Raw genomic sequence first — 22,994 nt, forward strand, 5'->3', positions numbered from 1 at the left:
TTCTTTTCGGCCAACCATCTAGGGCTAAACGGAAAGCAGGTCGTCCCCGTCTTGGGTGGGATGACATCGTAAAGAAAGATTTAAAGGAAATGGGAACTTACAAGGATAAAACCTTTACTAAAGCTCTTCTATCAACAGAATCGAACGCTTGCTCGTAATCTATAAAACTGATGACCAAAGGTGTTTGAAAACTCAGGCAACATGTCAATCCCAGTGAAAATTTACACTGGAAAATTACCCTTAAAATCTCAACGCTTAAAGTAGAGTTGGCAAAGAGAAAGCAAAATATATGAAGAATCTTGCATAAGAATTCTGGCAAATTCTTCCAGTGTATAATTTCCCCTGAAAAGTTCATCCCCTGGAAAATTCTCCCCGTGAAAATCCCAACAGCTATAAATCCCCCCTCCCCCCAACACGAAAAATGTATGAATACTTCGCAAAAATAATTGTTACGCGTAAATAATGGGTAAATTTTATAGCTTAGAGATCTTTCCATAGAGGCCGTAGGGGGTCATGCTATCTCCATAGGTATAGGTATTGGGGCGTTCAACTATGCTGAACGAAATGGCTATCTAAAAATTGTCATCGAATGATTGTTTTTTACCCCGTTCGTTTTATGATGTGATTTTCCTTATGCTAATTGTTCTTCCAGGGCAAATTTCAAATAAGCTTTCTATACAGTGGTGGATCTAGAGAAAAATCTTGGTGTGGTCAATGTAACTAGGGTGCCAAACAAAATTTTAGGGCGGCCCAATGTGACAAGGGTGCCAATAATTGACAAATGGATCAATAGTATTTAACAGGAAAACAGTGAAAAAAAACCAAGGAATTAGGATGCCAGAAAATATCTTGGAGGGGAGCGGGGCCCCGGCCCCCTTTGATATAGGCTACCTTTTTGTGGCATATTCTTCAAAAAAGTATGGAGTATGGGGAGAATTTACCCTATAGCTTCTTTTCTTTTGGAGGAATGTTAGTCAAAAAATCTTGCAGTATGGCAGACAGCTCAACTTAAATATTTCAGCTGATTCTGTAAGGGAGGAGGATAAACCAGGTTTTCTGATTTTTAGCTAGAGTTCTATGTAGTTCAGTCTAGATTCGAGGAGAACTTGCAACTAAATTTGCTATCATTAAGGATTAATATACTTATATGTAGAGTAGATTATGGGTTCTAGGAATGAGATCCTCTGCTCTCACTCGAAAATATTTTGAGGTGCTATTGAAAATAACACTTTCTACACTTAGCTGTAAAATAAAAAGTATGAACAAATAATTAATAAATTTTATTATCCCACAACCCAAAATAAAAGACATACAACATTGCTTTGAAAGAAGAATGCCTGTTATGGCACTAGTTTTACGCATCCATTCTCCTCATAATGACCATCTATGGTCCCTCCTAGTGCCGCCCAGACGTGGAGCTTTCTCTTGCATGTTTCTTTCTTTTTTCTTTCACCTGTTGAATCTTGGATTGTCATCATTGGAATGTCACCTGTTGAATCTTGGATTGTCATCATTGGATTGTCACCTGTTGAATCTTCCACCTGTAGAATTTCCATTCCCTCTTGTTGGCAGTTAACTGAAAAAAGAATGTCTTTATACGAGTCTTTAAAATGGTAACCGAAACTCGAAAAAACAGAATTTCAATTCCTATATTCTAGTCAAAGATGGTAGTAGGTTGAAATTAGAGATTAGAAAGTGAAGAATTGACTAATGGTTCAGCAAAGTGGTAAAAAAAAGTATTTACGCTTGCAGCGAACGTAATAAAATGGTAACCGAAACTCGAAAAAACGGAATTTCAATTTCTATATTCGTATGTTTTTATTACGTATATTATGGAATTCACTCCCTAGTCAATACCTAGCTTTTTACGGTAAAGTTCGAATTTTGTTCGAATGACAAACCCCTGAATCAGACAGGCCGGTAAATTAGAATAGATAGCTCTTTTGAAAGTGCTAAAAAAAACTTTAGCATAAAGAGCGAGGTATTGACTAGGAAGTGAACCCCCTCATATACGTAATAATTTCTGTTCGTTTAAAGTTTTAATGTTACCCCTTCTTTTCAGTTAAAATAACTTGTTTTTTATTTAATTTCTGATCGTTTTTTAAATAATGCTTGGAAATCTGGCGCCCCCTTCATAGAAATGTTCCTTATCCCAAGGGAATATCCTCCATGGAAAGATCCTCCCCCGCAACCCCTAATCCGACCTTGACCCCTCACAAAGAAAAAATTCCTCGTGAAAACGCCGGTATACTTCCCAATAACCAACACTATATGTAAAAAATGGGCAAATTTTATAACTTGTACCCTTCTCCTGGGAACTGTGGGGGATTACGTCATTCTCAGACATATTAATTCAATTTTCGACTATGCTGAACAAAATAGCAAACAAATACAAAATTCCACATTTTTTCAGATAGGAGCTTGAAACCTCTGTGGTAGGGTTCTCCTATACGCTGAATCTAATAGTGTGATTTTCATTAAAGTTCTATGACTTTTAGGGGTTGTTTTCCCCTTTTTCGAAATTTCAATTGTAGTTTTCGCTTGAGAAAAAACAAAACATCAATCTAAAGGTATTTTCCACATCTAGAGGGGTGTATTTTATCCCTTTCCTTCAGGTGCACCTTTACACAACATGGTAAAGAAAAAAAAACAAGTATTAATTACAATGATTAAGACAATTATAATTCTAGTGATTTCTGGTCAATAATCTAGTGATATATGCGCTGATTTAGTGGCTTTCTTATTCATAAGTCTAGTGATTTTTATCACCGTGTGGCAACCCTGTCCGTATGATAAGCAACCAATGTAATATTTTATCCATTTTAAATCTAAACAAATATCCAAAATGACCCAATCACCTACAGGACAATTGTATCAATAAATCCAGTGTTAATTCTTTATAAATTCAGTCGTTGGGCCAGAACCTATTGCACCCAGGTCAGAACCTATTGACGGGGGAAGGTGAAGTGAATCATAACATGCTATCTGTATGCAGGTTGTCAAGAGGGTGTATCAGCAATATCTTAGGAACAGTTTAGTGTGTGAAGTTGATTTGACAGGGCTAGCTGTGAGGGATGTTGAACAAACCCAAAGAGTATTTGCATCTTAATGCTACTGTTTCTGCTCATACAGCTACTACTGTTAATATTTTTACTACTTCTATTGCAATTACTGCCGCTAAAGTTTAGGCTACTACAATTAATTCAACTCCTGCTGCTATTACTACTGCTAAAACAAAACTAGGGATATTAAGGTGAAAAATTTGGAATGTAGAGAAACTGTATGGAAATAATCAAAACCCACTATGCCCGCACACATTGTCAAGCGGAAACATCAGAAATTCTTCAGGAACACTTAATTGTATTAGGCATTTCAGTGTTGAAGAAATATTTCAGCATTTCAGGATATTAAAGAAACCAATGGTGCTATACGCTTACTGCTACTAATGCTGCTACAGCTAATTGCTACTGCGCAAGCTAAGGGTGTTAAGGTGAAGACTTTTTAAGGAATATTTAGGCTGATCTTGAACGAAATAAAAACAAACTCTGAGCATGCAGACTTTAAAAAAAAACGAAAAAGCAAAATCTGAAAAACAACTTTTTTTTATTAAGTTAGTGCCTTAGGGGTAAGTTGTGGGGTATTTTAAACTAGCCAGAAAGCAGTATGTTTGTACTTTTAATACTACCACTACAGTTACTGTAATAAATGATGCTAAGTGTATTAAGGTGAAAGTTTTAGGGAACGCTTAGGAGGAGTCTAAATTAAACGGAAAAAAAAAGTATTCATGCAGGTTTTCAAAAGGGCAAATTAGCAATGTCATAGGCAGCATCACTCTATAATAGCAAGATATATCATTGAAACTTCTAAACGAGCAAATTCGATTCAAAATTAAAAGTTTCGGTGCCCTTTTTAATAGTAAAGAGAGATGGAAGGCCAAGCAGCCCTTCTCTCAAGCCTATTCACTTTCCAAACACATCCAGTCAAAATTTTGAGACAGCTATTTTGTCAAACTGTTCGTGGCAACGAACTGTAAGTAAGGAGTGACCCGGCTCAATAGTAACCGAAACTCTAAAAAACGGAATGGTGATTCCAATAGATACAAAAAAAATTATATTTTTAAGTTGATTTCAAATATATACGTTTCATCAAGTTTAATCTTACCCATCAAAAGTTACGCGCCTGAGAAATTTTGCCTTATTTTTGAAAAACTGGGGAAACACCCCCTAAAAGTCACAGAACTTTAATGAAAATCACAACATCTAATTCAGCATATCAGAGAACTCTACTACAGCTTTCTTGCGGGAAGGGACTCTTCTTCGAAGGTGGTGCCGGATTTCCCTTCATTATTTAATAAAGGATCAGAAATTAAATTAAAAAAAAAGTTTTTTTTAACTGAATGTAAGGAGATACATTAGAACATAAAACGAACAGAAATTATTACATATATGAGGGGGTTCGCCCCCTAGTCAATACCATGCTCTTTAAGCTAAAGTTTTTGGTACTTTTAAAAGAGCTATCTATTCTAAGTAACCGGCCTTTGTGATTCAGGGGTTTATGATTCAAACAAAATTCGAACTTCTGCGTAAAGAGCCAGTTATTGACTTGGGGGCGAACGCCCTAATTTACGTAATAAAAACACACGAATTTAGAAATTTGTTACGTAAGTTAATTCTTAAGTTACGCCAAAACAAAATTTCGAGAACGCCATTTAGCCAAAAAAAGGAAATTAATATGCGTATTTCGTTTAAATTATTCATGTACGGTGAGCCAATATCAAACCTGCATTAATTCAAAAACGTTCAGAAATAAAATAAAAAAAAACAAATTTTTTTTAACTGAAAGTAAGAAGAAACATTAAAACATTAAATTAACAGAAATTATTCCGTATATGAGTGGGCTGTCCCCTCCTCAATGCCTTGCTCTTCACGCTAAAGTTTGACTCTGTTTCACAGCTTTATTTTTTAAAACAATAAAAAACTTTGGCGTAAAGAGCGAGGCGTTGAGGATGGGACAGCCCCTTTCATATGCAGAATAATTTCTGTTAGTTTTAAGTTTTAATATTACTCTTTGCTTTCAGTTAAAAAAAACTTGTTTTTTTATTTAATTAAACATAGTAGAACGATCCAGCAATTATGTCCTGAGGCATATTGGGCATGTTAACCCTCACCATGGGTGCACAGACGCGGGGGCAGGGGGGCACCCACCCCCCCCTCCCTGGCTGAATGATTATGCCTTAGTTCTATATTTTTGTTCTGACATTTCTATTATATAGCATTGAAAGTGCCAATTAGACCAGGTTTCCCCCCCTCCAGGAATTCAGCTTATGGGCACCCATGACTCCCACAATTAGACAGTTGGTCTATTTTGCTTTAAAAGAAAATTTTGCTTTAAACTAAATCAAAAGGCATTGTGTTTATGGTTGTCAATAAAACACACCATTAATATATCGAGAACCGCTGAGGATATTAAGTTGAAACTGTTGGGGCGACTACTAAATTACCTTTGGTCTTACAATTTAAGTAAATAAAAAAAAAGTGTAAGTGTATCCATTTTGTAAAAAGGCATAGTTAGAATCTTCTGGGAATGATACTAAGTGTTTTTTAGGTCAACTTCGGGAGTTATAAAATTAAATTAAAAAATACTGTTAGTCTCAGTAAAAACTGTTGAAAATTTTCTTCAACATACAAATAGCAACCCCAAATATTGATTCGTATGGGACAAAAATAAAAATATATAAGAAAAAAATTCCATGAAAAAGATTATGTCAATAAAAACGAACAAAAATTAATTAAAAAAACTTTTTCAACGAATCAAGTTTTTCAAAGAAAAGTAAAGAGTTCCACTAAGCCAAAAATAAACAGAAAAAAGTCAAATTAACCTTTAAAGAATAAATATCAGTATTTGTCAATTAAACTGATAAATCATAGTTGTTTTTTTTTTTTTGGGGGGGGGGGGGCAAGTACAAATTATGTAGGTATGTAGGTATGTATCTATGTATGTATAAATTTATTGCCCATTATAAATGTAAAATACCACACTGATGGAGTATAAAGAAAGAAAATTGAAAAAAAAAATTTGACAAATAAAAACAGAACCAAAACAGAGAAGAACAGACGAGAAGAGGAAAAAATTACAAATAGGGGCGATTATATGCAAGAACAAACATATTATCAAGGACGGACAATTTCAGAGGTGCTTTCACCAATAATCTGCCTCCGATATCTCTTATTTCTTTTCTGTACCGCGGACACTGGACTTGCAACTCCATACCGCAAGAACAGTGAACTGTTATTAGGCCAGAGAGGCAGCCTTAGCAAATATTTCGTATACTTGTAGAAACACTTCCGTATATCCCTAATATCTGAAGCAATAAGAAGAGACCAAAATGGTGCAAGGGCAAGTAGATGCGGAACAGCAAATGCATTATAAACGCTAGCTAAGATACGGTGGTTAAATTTAAACTTTAACGCAACTAGTAAACCATACGCATTCCCAGCTTTTCTGTTAAAACAATCTTTCAAAAGTTGACGCGTGGCGCGAAGATTTGACCCAATCGGTATACCAAGATACGTCAGTGTATCTTGTTCTTTAATAACATGTTCACCTAACTGAACATTTGTCGGGCAATCTGAACGGTGTTTGAACACCAGGAACTCAGTCTTACACTCATTAAATCGAAGACCTATACGTTTATACTCCCTATCGAGAATTCCAAAATGTTCCTCAATTCCAAAGGCTCTTCTACTAATATCAAGGATGTCATCAGCATAATTAGCTAGCGAAACATTAATACCATTAAATATACATGTGGTTAAAGAGTGGCTTCTCTAAAAATAAAAGAGCCCGAAAGAACTAAAAAGGACCAAGTTCATAAAACTCAATTGAAAATAAAACATTCTACTCATATCGGTAAATTAAAAAGTATGAAAAAGTAATTAATTTATTATATATATACCATTGCCCAAAATAAAAGAGATACAAAATTATAACTGAACCCAAGTTTCATTATTAATAATGGGACATTGCTTTGAAAGCAGAATTCCTGTTTACGGCGCTAGTATTTGTGCAGTTAGATATCGGCCACGGATATTGCTTCATTTTTCATCTTGTGACAGTGTTTGAGATTCATTACCAGAAGAATAAGAACTAAAATTCTGAGGAATAAATTGTTTTTAAATATATCCGTTGATCCTTGTTGTGGTAGAAATTGCGGTTCAGTGGTAGAAACATCAGCATCAGAAGTGTTAGTCCACTGAAAATATATATGGACCCTTCTTGCCCACGCAACAAAAATGCTGGAGTTACGCCCCTGCTGAAGGACATAGGTTGATTTGTTTTTGGGTACATTGGCATTAGAAGCATTCGTACTGAAGTGAAACCTCTTCTCTTCAAAGGGAATGCACTCTCTTTTCGGCCGAAATGGGTTCCAAAATATGTTCTTTGGGCATCTTCGCCACACGTACAATTAAGAAAAGATTGAAAAACACACCCCCAAACTAAATATATCCCAATGTCACACATATCACATCTATATCTATATAATAAGTCACGTCTATAACAAGTAACGGATCTAACATCCGTTTTCCTCGAAATGACCATCAATGGTTCCTCTTAAAGCGCCCCAGAGGTGGAGCTTTCTTCTACATGGTCGGCTTGTACTTGTAGTCATTATTGGAGCTTCTATTGGAGCGTCTTTAGTCAAATGCTCGATCCCCTCTTGTTGGCATGGGGTAACTGAAAAAAGAATATCTTTATACGAGGCGTCAAACGTGCTTACCTTCTGGTTAAAAAGTCAAAGATGGTAGTAGGTTGAAATTAGAGATTAGAAAGTGAAGAATTGACTAATGGTTCAGCAAAGTGGTAAAAAAAAGTATTTACGCTTGCAGCGAACGTAATAAAATGGTAACCGAAACTAAAAAAAAACAGAATTTCAATACCAATAGATGTATCAAAAGAATGATATTTTAATGCTGATTTCGAATATGTAAGTTTTATAAAGTCTAGTGCTACACATCAAATGTTAAGCGACTTATAAAGTTTGTATGATTTTTGAAAAAAAGGGGGAAAGACCAACAAAAATCTATAAAACTTTAATGAAAATCACACAAAAATACTCAGCGTATTAGATAACACTTCTTCAGAGGTTTCAAGGCCCTATCTACAAAAATGTGGAATTTTGCATTTTTTTTGCCAGAAGAAAGATCACGGGTGCGTGTTTATTTGTTGTTTTTTTTTTTCCTAGGGGTGATCCTATCGACCTAGTCGTCCTAGAAGAGCGTGGGAGGGCTCATTGGAATGAAAATTAAAAGTTCTAGTGTCATTTTTAAGTGACCAAAAAAATGGAGGGCAACTAGACCCCGTCCCACGGTAATTTTTTCCAAAAGTCCCTCGATCAACATCTTGAGCTGGCCATTTTGTTCGGCATGGTCGACAATATGATAATTAGGTCTTTTAGGGTCCCTTAATCCCCCGAAGTCCCTGGGGGGAGGGCTGAAAGTTATAAACTTTACTCGATGTTAACATATAGTATTGGTTATTGGGAAATATACAGACGTTTTGAGGGGGGATTTTTTCTGGTAGTGGGGGGGGGGGGTCAGGGGATAGGTTAGAGGATCTTTCCATGAAGAACGTTTTCAGGGGGGAAGGAAAAGTGCTATGAAGGGGGTGCCGGATTTCCCAATATTATTTAAAAAAAGATCACAAATCATGTATAAAAAAAAGTTTTTCAACTGAAAGTAAGGAGCAACATCAATACTTAAAACGACAGAAAACATCACGTATATGATTAGGTTCAACCCCTCGTCAATACCTCACTCTTTAAGCCGAAGACTTTTTAGTACTTTCATAAGAGCTATATATACTAATTAACGGCATTTGTGATTAAGGGGTCATTTTTAAAGAATTGGAACAAAATTTGAACTTTAGCTTAAAGAGCAAGGCATTGACTAGGGGGCGAACCCTCTAATATACGTATTAAAAAATATAAGAATATAGAAGTTCGCCACGTAAGTCAATTCGTAAGTTACGTATATTTATTACAAATAAAAAAGTTCGTAAATAAAATTAAATATGTTTCGAGAAAGCCATTTAGCCAAATAAAAGTAAAATTAATATTCAGATTATGTTTTAATTATTCATATACGGTGAGCAAAAATTAAAACCTACCTATATTAATTCAAAAAAGTTTAAAAATCAAGTAAAAAAACAATTTATTTTAATTTAAAGTACGGAACGACGTTTAAACTTAAAACGACCAGAAATTATTCCATACATGAAAGGGGCTGTCCCCTCGTCATCACCTCACTCTTCATGCTAAAGTTTTACTTTCTCACAACTCTTTTTTCTTTAAACAATGAATCAATTTTGTTTTTTCAAAAGGATATTTATAGCTTATCCGATTGGATTAACCTGTTCTCGTATACCATATTTGAAAAAAAACATATACGGAATAATTTCTGTTCGTTTTAAGTTTCAACGTCGTTCCTCACTTTCAGTTAAAAAAAAAACTTGTTTTTTTTCATTTAATTACAATTAGGGTCGAGAGACTCGCCATATAGATAGAGATAGAGCTTTTGCTGGCTGATCCGAGAGATGAAATAGACTATCTACTATTAGAAATACCAGAGGTAGCTAGATTTCAGAGAGTAAAAGCTGAATTTGAATATTTATTAAATATGTTTTGAGCCAAAGAATTGGTGTGATCATTCTTTGAATGATCACTAACGTCGGGATACGTGGCGCTGAAACTGGTGAGAGGGTTGGCATTAATGGATTGAAGGGTCAGCTTCCAAGTTTTAAGGAAGAACCTGGAAAGAGTTTAGCATGTGGTGCTGTGGCTGGTGGGAAGATTGACGGTAGTCGGCCGAGGGGCCAGAAGAGTAGATTTCAGTGGATCCTGGATCATGAAGGCCTAAACTTGGCACAGAATAGGGTAGGCAGGGGATAACCGAGCCCTAGAAACCCTGCGGGTAGCACGCCTACTGAGAGTATGATCAAAAACCTATTTATAATAATCTATAATTAGCAAACCTAGTATGTCTAGGGAGAAAAACAATCTAATCAAGTTGAGAGATTTTTACAAAGAGCATCAATAAATAAAATTTTATTTTACATTTTTTTTCAGTTTGCAGTCAGTTGAGAACTTCGTGGTTTTATTTTATCTTAAAGGAAAATACAAAAGATTGATTTTAAGATTGGTTAAAAGCTGTTAAATTATGTGGACTCTGAGAAACGTAAAAAAGAAAACGTAAAAAAAGCAAATATAACAGATTGAAAACTATAGCTCTCCATAGGCAACACTACATAGGCAACACCAACAATATGGTTAAATTAACTAAAAAAACAAGTTTTTTTTTAAACTGAAAGTAAGAAGCGACATTAAAACTTAAAATAAACAGAAATTATTCCATGTATGAAAGGGGCTGTCCCCTTCTCAACGCCCCCCCCTCCCAAGAAGAAACAAACCAGAAACACTACCAGGAATTAACCCCTTAGCTGAGAAACAGGATGCACAACCAAACATGCAATCCCCAAATGTATGCTTATTCATTCTAAACTGTAATGCAGTTCAGGTCATGAATATACATCAACTACAGAAAACAAAAATCATTGCAGAATTGGCAAAAATCTACATCCTTAATCATACGATCATCCAAGCAAAAAAAGATCTTGCTTTACCATTAACAAAGCTGGACATTGATTCACGGTCAAATGAAAAATAAATCAACAACACAACACATATCAATACTCCAGTGGAACGTAAGATCTTTTACTGAACATAAGTTAAATGAACTAATATCTTTTTTGAAAAATAAATCCATCAATATTGCCAGCCTCCAGGAAACTCATTTAACCGAAAAAAACAAATTTAAGTCTCTGGGATACACTATCCTGAGAAAGGATAGATCATCAGAGAGAAAAGGAGGTGGAGTAGCTTTAATAGTTAAAAATAATATAAAATTCCGTGGCATCAACTTTCCAGATTTTGTAAATGATGTTGATGCAATTGGTATCAGTGTTTGGCTGAATAATACAAAAATTACATATTAAGCTTCTATAACCCTAATGGCCAAACCACAGATGCCATGGATTTCTTCAGTTATATAAATAATCCTAACATGTTGAAAAATATCATTATCTGTGGAGACATTAATGCCCACAGCCTTTTGTGGGAGAATAAACCAGCAAAAAAAGCATGTAAGTTCATTGAGCGTATGAATTCAAATAATAATGCATTCGTTGGTGCTACCCGTCCAAATCTGACGACATGTTTAACACCAAAAATAGCAGTCTCTCTAGAGTTGACCTACAAATTGTGTCATTAAATATTTGAACAAAATTTATATAAATAAAATTGATAGTCTATAAACTGACCACTTTGCCATAGTTTGCACCCTAAACGAACCTGCTGAAACCCTATCACATACCTCCAAATATATCAACACTAAAGCAAATTGGCCTAAGTTCCAAAATAATTTAAATGATGAAATGACAAGTTTCACCCAAAATTCATGCATTTCAAACGCAACAGCTGACACACATGCTGAAGTTTTGGCATCTTTACTAATAAATACAGAATCATGCTATCCCCAGGACAACACCCAGGAAAACCTTCCCTAAACGCATTCCCAAAGCATGGTGGACAAATGAGTGATAAAATAAATGGAGAACAAAAAAGGCAGCTAGGAGAACATTCTTAAAAAAACCATCACCTACTACATATTTAAAAAAATTACAAGCAGAGTCTAATCTAAAAAGGACTATAATAAATACTAAATATAATTACTGGAATAATTTTGCATATAATCTCTCCAGAGAAAGACACGAGCCAATTATACATAAAGTCATAAGCCACATCTGTGGGAAAAAGACTTCCCCCAACCCACTCCTGCATGAGCTTATACATAATAATACCCATTATGACAATGATAATGAAAAAGCTAAGCTATTTGCAACTCTTTTTGTTAATAAGTTAACATCAAATAAACGTAGCAAACTGCCCACATGCTCCATGAACCCAGATTATCAAACAGGCCCATGATTCAAGTATATAAGCAGGCTATTTTCAATCTCTGAGATGAATAATGTAATACAACATATTTGAACCATGACTAGCGCCAGCTATGACAATATACACCCTACATGGATAAAGAATCTCACCCCTTCATATAAACAGGAACTTTAAATTGTTATAATCATGCTTGGGCTTCATCTATGTTCCCCAGTATCAGGAAATGTTTGTCCCTCTTACCAATCCTAAAGAAAAATAAACCCAAAAATAACCTTGAGTCTTATAGGCCCATAATGATTACTCCTGTGATGGGGAAAATAATGGAGAAAATGATCTATTACCGACTCCTCTGGTTTGTTGAAAAAAATAATATGATCCCTCACACTCAAACTGGCTTCAGGAAACGCCATTCCTCAACAGATGCTTTCATATTGTTAACAAATGCAAGAAATGAATCATTCTCAAAAAATAATGTCCTAGTTGCAGCTTTCCTAGATTTTGAAGGGGTATATGACAATGTGAACCACCAAATCCTTTTAAATAAACTTGCAAACCTTGGACTACCCCCCAAGCTAGTTTCTTTCATATAATCTGTCACAGAATTGTAAAGTTTCATTGTTTGTTTAGGTTCAGCCTCTTCAATCCAAAAGACAATAACCAAAGGCCTTCCTCAGGGAGCAGTCCTCAGATGTCTCCTCTTTTCCCTCTATCTCTGGGACATGAACCTCCCCCACACGAATCTACAATATGCTGATGATCTGGTACTATGGTCATCCGGCAACACCTTTGAGATTGCACAGTCTAAGCTGCAAAAGTCACTATCCCAATTTGAAAATTTCTCTCAACATTCAGATTTACCCATTGCACTTACCAAGTCAAAAATAATCCAATTTCACCGAAAGCAAAATCATGTTAATGCAAGACTAACTCTAAATGGAACAACTATTCCAGAAGATAATCATATTAATTACCTAGGTCTCATGCTTGACCAAAAACTTAATTTCCACCTCCACATTTCAAACACAATAAAAAAATACTATAGAAAAACAAGTATACTAAAAAGACTTCTTTCCACACCCTGGGACTGTAAGGAGAAAACCTTACTCCAGTGTTATAAATCACATATAAGACCCCATATTGACTATGGGCTCATCGTCTATGGTGCAAAGACCCAGATGCAAAAAATTGAAACAATACAAAACGATATAATATGTCTCATATTTGGTCTTAGGAAACCCACAAGCACCAAGTTTCTGATTATGGAGAGTGGATTAACAACAATAAGGGAGAGACGCATCTTTCTCTTGATAAAACATCTTACAAAAATTGAATCAAATAGCTCACACACCCTACATAATTGGTTAAGAAATCCAGCCGTGTATAGAGGCATTGCAGATGAGTAGGCCAATATTCAGAAGAAGTTCCCTGTACCTCCAAAGTCTATTGCACCTACTTTCCCCCAATCCCCTCCATGGAATGGGTCAATCCCCATAATAAATACTGATTTCTCAAAATGGACTAAAGATTTAACTCCCATTGCTTTTGTCCAGAAAAAATTCGCTGAACTTAATACAATTACTTATAAAAACCATTTTCAAATCTTTGTTGATGGGTCCAAAATGAATGAGAAGGTAGGAAGTGGTGCTTTCCTTCCTCACCTGAAAATGCAATAGGTGAGAGATTGTATAATAATGCATCTATAATGTCTGCAGAGTTAAATGCCCTAATCATGGCATTAGAACACCTTATGGAAAATAAACCTTTGATTGCTAATTCAAATAATATCATAGTTTATTCTGACTCTTTATCAAGCCTTGAGTTGCTGTCTTCAGCTCCTCAGTATAAGCTGGATATTGACACTTATCATTGTCTTAGTATTATAGATAATCTTGCTTCAAGTGGCATAAGAACTTATCTTCAGTATATTCCTAGCCACTCTGGTATAAGTGGTAATCATTGGGTTGATGAAATAGCAAAAAATACTATAAATATTGACCAGCCAAGTGGGAGACCAATCCCCATTAGAGATATTTACCATTGGAGACTATCAGATATTATGTTTAATAAGAATAATCCTACTCTTTCCCTCTTTCCTAATAAGTATTTTTCTAAAATTTATCATAGAATTTGTTCTGGAACAAATGGACTAAATTTTCTTGCATTCTTGTATCAGTTTCCTAATTCAAGTGGTTCAGTTCCCCTGTCCCCTCTTTGCAGGCATTGTAATATGAATAATGAAACAATTGACCATTGCCTATTTGAATGTAATATGCTGACGTCTGCACAACATACCTTGCTTTGTAAACTGTTAAAATGCTTCAAACACCACAAAATCTCATTATCAGCCAAGAGCCTAGCCAACAATACATGCACACAGAGCACAGAAATCGATATCTATCATCTTATATTTGAACTCCTTGAGTCAAAAGATATACTGAAAGATATCTGACAATATCTAATAAATAAGAGACGACCAAGCCAGTAGCTCTGTAGCCCACAGAGTGAAGCAAAAAGAAAAGGGCTAAATAGTATTAACTGAATAGCCCGCCTGCTGTTGAATTAGAAGAAGAAGAAGAATATAATCACGCTTGGGCATCCTCTAAGTTCCCCAATATATGGAAATGTTCGTCCCTTCTACCAATCCTAAAGAAAAATAAACCCAAAGAGAACCCTGAGTCATATAGGCCCATAATGATTACTCCTGTGATGGGGAAAATAATGGAGAAAATGATCTATCACAGACTCCTTTGGTTGGTTGAAAAAAATAATATGATCCCTCACATTCAACCTGGATTCAGGAAACACCAATCCTGAAAAGATGCTTTCATTTTGCTAACAAATGCAATAAATGAATCTTTCTAAAAAAAAATGTCCCAGTTGCAGCTTTCCTAGATTTTGAAGGGGCATATGACAATGTGAACCACCAAACCCTTTTAAACAAACTTGCATACCTTGGACTACCCCCCAAGCTACTATCCTTTATAAAATTATTTATAGAAGTGCGAAGTTTCATTGTGTGTGTTGGTTCAGCCTCTTCACCCCAAAAGACAACAACCAAAGGCCTACCTAAGGGAGCAGTCCTCAATTGCCTCCTGTTTGCCCTATATCTCTGGGACATGAACCTACCCCACACGAACCTACAATATGCTGACGATCAGGTGCTATGGTAATCTGGCAATACATTTGAGATAGCACAGTCAAATCTGCAAAAGTCACTTTTCCAATTTGAAAAATTCTCTCAACATTCAGATTTACCCATTGCACCTACCAAGTCAAAAATAATCCAATTCCACCGGAAGCGAAACCATATTAATGCAAAACTAACTCTAAATAAAACAAAACTATTTCAGAAGATAATCATATTAATTACCTAGGTCTCATGCTTGACCAAAAACTTAATTTCCACCTCCACATTTCAAACACAATAAAAAAATGCTATAGAAAAACAAATATACTAAAAAGACTTCTTTCCACACCCTGGGGCTGTAAGGAGAAAACCTTACTCGAGTTTTATAAATCACATATAAGACCCCATATTGACTATGGGCTCATCGTATATGGTGCATGTGCAAAGACCCAGATGCAAAAAATTAAAACAACACGAAATGATACAATACGCCTCATATTTGGTCTTAGGAAACCCACAAGCACCAAGTTTCTGCTTATGGAGAGTGGATTAACAACAATAAGGGAGAGACGTAGTTTTCTCTTGACAAAACATCTTACAAAAATTGAATCAAATAGCTCACACACCCTACATAATTGGTTAAGAAATCCAGCCATGTATATAGGCATTGCAGATGAGTATGCCAACATTCAGAAGAAAGTCCCCGTACCAGCAAAGTCTATTGCACCCATTTTCCCCCAATCCTCTCCATGGAATTAATCAAGTCCCATTATAAATACTGATTTCTCAAAGTGGACTAAAGATTTAACCCCCATCGCTTTTGTCCAGAAAAAATTTGCTGAACTTAATACAATTACCTATAAAAATCACTTCCAAATATTTGTTGATGGGTCAAAAATGAATGAGAAGGTAGCAAGTGGTGCTTTCCTTCCTCACCTAAAAATTACAATGGGAGAGAGATTATATAATAATTTATCTATAATGTCTGCTGAGTTAAATGCCATAATCATGGCTATAGAACACATTAAGGAAAACCAGGCTTTGATTGCAAATTCAAATAATATTACTGTATATTCCGACTCTTTATCCAGCCTTGAGTTGCTGGCCTCAGCTCCTCAGTATAAGTTGGACATTGACACTTATCATTGTCTCAGTATTATCGATGCTTTTGTAACGTAACTACTAGGAAGCGGAAAGGAATCGGAGGAAGGAAATATAGAAAGGAAAGAAGACTCTACGCTCGTCCTACCTCTCTTTTCTGACACATATTTTATCAGCGCCATCTGTCCGAAGAAAACTTAAGTACAGCAAACAAGTCGCTAGAGTGCAGCACGGTCGACGCCGCTAGGCGGAACGAAAAAGCTATTTCTCTAGTGGAAGCAAGAGTACTATTGACTATCGCCGGTCTCTTTCGCGGATGGGATTGTCAGATTTCCCTCGCCAAGGATTCTTAAAGCACCCATGATGCTCGACACCGGCCCTCAATAAGATTGACTGTTCATTTATTTTAGCAACTTATCTGAACTGGGGAGGGTTTAGCTACAGATTTTTCGGTTCAGAATCAGGGTTTTCGTTGTAACATTCACCGACAGCTCTACTTATTCCCCTACTTATACTCACTTATTCCCAGTTCTCTTTTTTAGATGGCTGAGACCGCAGTTTTATGTCCCCTTTGTGAACGTTCAACAGACACCTCAGAATCGTCCGTACTGGCAGAAAAAGGAGCTACGGCGATCAATAAAGCTAGCAAAACGAGAGGTACCAGCATCTCTGTCGAGGCAGGGAACCAAGTCCATGTTGCTTGAAGAAAGACTTTCACAAACAAAATATACCTGTCGAAAATTGAGAATGAGAGACGACGAACCTTGCAAGAAAAGACAGAAGCAGAAAAAGTGGTACTCCGATCACGGACTCCAAGTTTCAACTTCCAACAGTGTTGCTTTTTCTGCACTACAAGGATAAATCTCAACACTACCCACAGAAAAGGACACGACTGGTACAAGGTTCGGACTGAAGACTTTGAAGAGAGTATAAAGCCAGTGTGCAAAAGCCGTGATGATGATTGGTCAAATAACGTTTTCCGCCGAATATGTGCTGTGTCAGACCTGCACACAGTTGACGCCATTTATCACGCAGCCTGTTCTTCTATGTTTCGATTAAATAAGAGCCTTCCAGCCAGATTTGTGACGCAAGAACCGTTTGGAATACTCGAAGATACTGAGCCAGGTAAAAAAATGTCCAAGAAGGGGGAGGCCAGGTCACGATGAAAGATATCTTTGATGCTGGCTACTTTTTTTAAAGAAAATGACGAAGAACAGTATACAGTCAGTGAACTTGTTGTTAAAATGGGAGAGCTTTTGAATGGGACAGACCTTGAACCGTACTGTAACAAGTACTTGAAGAGCAAGCTTCTGGTAAATTTCAGTGACCAGCTAGTATTTGCAACTATTGAGGGTAAGGCTGACGTGGTGACATTCAAAGAAAAATCATCAGCGATACTCCAGAATTTTTATTACTTGGACAAAACCGATAACGAAGAGAGTGAAAAAATCAAGCGTATTAGAGCAGCAGCAAAGATTATCAAAAGTGAAATCAAAGGACTGCCAGCACAGAAGGAATCATATATGGCCACACGGCAGATTTTTTCTGGAGAACAGCTGGAAGGCTCTCTACCTGATAGCCTAATGGTGTTCTTAGATGAAATATTCGTTGGAACCGATATTTCCTTCAAAGTGCTTGCCATTGCTAATTCCATCGTTCAAGCAGCTCGCCCGCGTGCCCTCATTTGTCCACTGCAACTAGGCTTAGCAGTGAAACTAGATCACCATTTCAAGTCCAGATTTCTTATTGACACTACACAGCCATGGATTCTGCTCCTCCTATGCTGGTTCAGAAATTTAAACGCTGTGCATCAGTCTATGGTGAACCTACGCTTGAAGGAGTTACCTCCGCACATGCTGCGCAGCATGTGCTGGTAATACAGATCACGATGTTTACACAATGGACGGAAGAAACATTTTTCATTTTATGGCTCCGCTAGCAACAGTCACGTCTCCTCTCATTAACATCCGATCGCCCATTCCGAGAGTTGAAGTTTCATGAGATGAAGTAGCCCAAAAAGGAAAAATTTCTAACTGCCCTGACCGCTTAAGTGAGACCGTGCTTTCAAAGGTGCAATATGATATGATCCCTGGAAAAAATGTCAACGACCCGTATGCCTCACTCGATCAACTCTGCTTAGCTACCGGGTTCCTGAATTTCCCAAGACCGAGTTGGAATGGTTTCATGCAGTCAGTTTTCTCTAACCAACTACATCATGAAACAGGAAACCTTCGCAGCAATGCAAGCGTCTTGTTTTTGCCCATGATTGACCTCCCGTCTAGCAACAAATCCTGCCTTTACTCAACCTTGGACTTTGTAGCTTCGCAAGGCAGAACCTACGGATTCACACCCGTTCTCACATTTGGCCAGCCGCTCCGGTGGAAGTCTATGAAGATCCTCAAGTCCGAAACGACGAATGAGCTGAGTATTATTGCTCTCAAGTTAGGCGGTTTTCATTTGATGATGAGTTTCGTAGGATGCATAGGACACCTCATGCAAGGTTCTGGTCTGAAAGAGGTTCCGGAATTGGTATACGCGACTGGTGCAGTGCCACACATTCTTTCTGGAAAAGCGATTTCTAGAGCTGTTCGAGCTCACATTCTCGTGAGCTCAGCCATATATGCTCATCTCCTCGAAGAGGAGCAAGCGACGTTGACGTCCCTAGATATATCTACTGTCTTCACCAACTTACAGGCTAGATAAACCCCACCCGAAGATTTCGGTCAAGATCTCTAGCTCAAGTAATTTGAAAACTTTTTGAACCAGAGACAACAAGACCTGCTGACACAGGGGATTACGACGCTCTCGTCTCAGTACCTTGATATAGTTGGGATACTGCTTAAGTTCATACGTGTTGAGAGACTAGGCCTGTGGGATTCCGTTTAGAGATGCTTCCGTTTCTAGCAGCATCTGGACATAACCTCTATGTCAAGTCGGTCTGGATATACCAGCAAGAGATGGCTAAGCTTCAAACTAGCCACCCACCAATCTTCGAAGCATTTGGACAGGGAGGTCACACCATTAGAAGATCAGAGCGACGCTGGGCTGGGCTCTCTGCAGATCTTGTCATCGAACAGGAGTATATGAGAAGTCTGAAAACATCAGGCGGTCTTACAACTGGAGGTGGGATGACAGAACAGCAGAGAGCCATTTGGGTTCTGTCAAGACCAGCATGCCTGGAGATCAGCCTCTTGATGCAAAATTTGACAAAAATTGGTAAATCGACATGTAAGCAGTACCACGACATGAGTTCTAGTAAAAAGGAGCATGACTTCGACGACACCCAGGGGCTCGTCGCATACTTTGGATAATTTTCTCCGTTCAGAGGCGACAATCAGTTTAGAAACATTGCCAACAGCATAACTTCTTCCCAAGATGTTAATTTTGACGAGGCCGATGTGGCTGGAAAGTTGATTCTAAGTAAGATGACGGGAAAAACCTTGAAGGAGCAGGTCTTCAAGAAAAAAGACCAAGTAACCCTAATGAATGCCAAAAAGGCGGGGTCCTCTGTGGTAGCGCACATAGATCCGGCGCTCCTTTTCCAGCGGTTTATAATAGTAGCCCAACGAACTGACCTCCGAGAAGAATACTTCAAGTACGAACTTTGTACGATTCCTCCTTCTCTTTTCGAAAGCGATGGCCTTATGAGAGAAGCAAATAAGCCAGAGCTTGCAAAAGCGATCTTTCAGGCTTGCGGGATTGAGACTCAGTCACCCTCAAGACCTGCCTCTGCGTGTAACATCGTCTTGGATGGTGGTTCTCTTCTACATCGAGTTCCATGGAAGGTAGGGTCAACCTTCGAGGTCATCTTTGCTTCATACGTCCATTACGTACAAGCAAGGTACCCTAGTGCGATCGTTGTGTTTGACGGATATGAAGGTGGTCCAGCAATCAAAGATACTACCCATTTACGTCGAGCAAGGATGGTTGGCCACCAAGTCTTTTTCACTGAAGAGATGACCCTCTGCATGAAGAAAGAAGAGTTTCTTTCATGTAAGACAAACAAAGGACGTTTCCTGAAGCTGCTCGGCAACCATTTGGAAGCCGTTGGTTTCCGAATTTTCCACTCGGAAGGAGACGTTCTGATTGTAGAAAAAGCCGTAGAAGCTGCTAGTCTTACAGAAACAATCGTGGTTGCTGATGATACTGACATTTTGGTTCTTCTGATCAGTCGATCAGATTCACGTTCCGGGCGTTTATATTTATCACCTGAAGCTAAGTTTTGCGGTACTATTTCAGCTTGGGCTATTATTGAGATTAAGCAGAAGCTAGGAACAGATGTCAGCAATCTGATACCGTTCTGTCATGTCGTGCTGGGTTGTGACACAACCTCTCGCCTTTACGGAATAGGAAAGGGCAAAGCCGTTCAGCTGCTACTTTCCAACAAGAGTTTCAGGGACAGCGCTGCTATATTTGGCGACAAGCTCGCTTCGCTTGACGATATTGTGGCAGCAGGAGAGCGAGCATTGTTGATACTGTACGGTTGCCCTGATGTTTCAAACCTTGACACTGCCAGAAAGCTAATCTTTCACAGAAAAGTGAGAACTGCCACCACTTTCGTGCATCCACAAGAGCTACCACCGACTCAGGCAGTAGCAAAGTACCACTCGCTACGAGTCTATTGTTAAGTTCAAGTCCGGCTCGGGAGCCCTTTAGACCCTTTATGCCTGGGATGGAAACTGCAGGATAACGAAGTTTTTGCGCCAATAAAAACAGATCTCCCTGCCGCTCCGTCTCAGCTTCTGAAAATTACCAAATGCTCGTGTCGTATTGACGGCTGTGATAGTGAAAAGTGTACCTGTAAGAAAAATGGACTTGAGTGTACTATAGCCTGTCGTACCTGTAAGGGAAGCTCGTGCAACAATTCAAAGTTTCAAGAAGAAGAACTTAGTGAAGAAGAATAACAGTTAACTGTGATGATGAAAAATCTAGTTCCTATATTTTGATGATGTGCAATTTTTATATATTTGAAAAATAAGATAAAAGCTTTTTGCTGAACACATTAAGTTAGAACCTACCTTGTCTCATGGTGTTTGGCGCTGAGGTGTTTCGTCATTCCTGTTTATTGTTGTTTAGTCTTTTTTTTTCTAAGCCTTTTGTTTACATAGCCAAATAGACTACAAGAACGACAAACTTATTCCGTAGTAGACCTTGATAAACGCTGGTAAGAGTTTTTTCCCCAAAGACACAGTTTTTTCCCCTTTTTTTCTGCTGATAAATATTTTTCTTTTGGTCAGGTAACGAAATGAGTATCAGAAATGAATTCAGAGCCAAAAGCTGATCTAAAAAAATGCGTAAAACAATATAGTTTATGTTTTTAATTTTTTTCCCGGTTTTTGAGAAAATAAATAAAAAAACATTAAAAAAAAAAACAATTTCACATCGAGCTAGAGATTTAGATTTTTGATATATTGTTAAGCATTTTTTTTCCGGTCCGGATGGTGAAGAAACCATTTCTGTACCAATTTTTTCCTGGTCAAAACTTATTTTTCTCCTACTATGAAGGTATTATTAGTTTTGGGCTGCACTTAATTTTGATTTATTTGTTTTTATTCTATTAACTATTCTTTTTTTTTTCAGACTATATTTTATGCTTCTTGGATTGTATAGATATTGTTTATAATATCTTACCTCTTGGAGTGGGACATGTTGACCTTGATATTTTACATTGTCTTGTGTGTACACTGTCTTGTGACAGTGTATTTACATTGACTTGTGATTTCCCTCAATATTAAAAAATATTTTTTGTTTTCTATATTTGTCTAGTAGGGCCAAATCGGTTTGACAAGGGCCTTTAGCAAACCAGTACCGAATTTTATATTGTTTTTACAATTTATCTCATGCTGTATATATTGAAGGTACTTGCCCTTTCTCCTGTTGTATTTTATTCCAAATTTTCCTCTTGCGGGTTGATAAGTGGGTTTATTTGCCAATCGTAGTCCAAAACGATACAATTCCTTGCTATACAATCTTAATATTACTAATAAGACAGCACCTAAAAAGAAAAAGGAAAATAGCAACAAATCTCAATGCATACAAGATGCTAGCCTAGAAAGGGCTGACAAATCAACAAATAGTACTCAAACCCCCCTTGTAGACCATGAATATATGAGCCCTACAAAGGAAAGCAAAAAAGACACAACAACAATCATACCTGGGCCACTACCTGATCTAAATGAGAAAAACACCCTAAGAGTATCAATTCATCAATCCTTCTTAATATTGTATAGGCAGAGACTACAAGCCTTATTCGAATTGTTCAATACGGAAACACAGAAGTTAAAACCACAAGAATCTTTGAGGTATTTTTTTCGAAAAAGCAAATACCGCAGGTCTACTAGTCTAATTCCAATTGTTGGAGAATTGGCTTCTCACTTATTTGGGCTGTCAACAGAAGATGACTTGGATGTCCTAAGTGAAAACGTAAGGAAACTAAATAACACTATGAACGTGACCTTACATGTCCAAAAAATACAAGCTGGCATAGCCAATTATCAAAGAGACAAAGTTGAAGCAATTTCAAAGAAAATCTCAAAGACAGTAAATATAATGAATTACTAGAAGAACAAGGTGGATTGCGTGATATCAGATTTAAGCCTCACCATGGTGTCACTGGACATAGTGACAATGTTGTTGCTCAGCCTAGCAACAGATGTTAGCAAATTTGAATTCGCTTTATTAACCCTTACTGGAGGAACTTTATCCTACAATCTAGTAGATCCTTCTAACATAAGAAGTATCTTGGATGAAATAAAA

General features: G+C 37.3%; 1 protein-coding gene across 2 annotated transcripts in view; it reads right to left on the reverse strand.

Annotated features, from left to right (window-relative positions):
- Positions 1–1,267: 1,267 nt before the first annotated feature.
- LOC148940637 (uncharacterized) overlaps positions 1,268–22,994 on the reverse strand; it is a 48,198-nt gene continuing 26,471 nt past the window's right edge. Inside the window, exons 2-4 of one of the 2 annotated variants that reach the window (XM_089104903.1) lie at positions 22,105–22,233; positions 7,576–7,734; positions 1,268–1,576 (exon numbers count right to left, since the gene is read on the reverse strand). In XM_089104903.1, the coding sequence (XP_088961029.1) occupies positions 1,341–1,576; positions 7,576–7,669 (330 nt within the window). In that variant the 5' untranslated portion in view covers positions 7,670–7,734; positions 22,105–22,233 and the 3' untranslated portion in view covers positions 1,268–1,340. Of the gene's footprint in view, positions 1,577–7,575; positions 8,011–22,104; positions 22,234–22,994 lie in introns of those variants that run through there. The other variant, XM_089104904.1, reaches the window with a different exon arrangement.

The sequence above is a fragment of the Artemia sp. Qi Xiang Cuo genome, chromosome 19 (genome assembly GCF_049724085.1).
Source record: "Artemia sp. Qi Xiang Cuo chromosome 19, ASM4972408v1, whole genome shotgun sequence".
Classification (NCBI taxonomy): Eukaryota; Metazoa; Arthropoda; class Branchiopoda; order Anostraca; family Artemiidae; genus Artemia; species Artemia sp. Qi Xiang Cuo.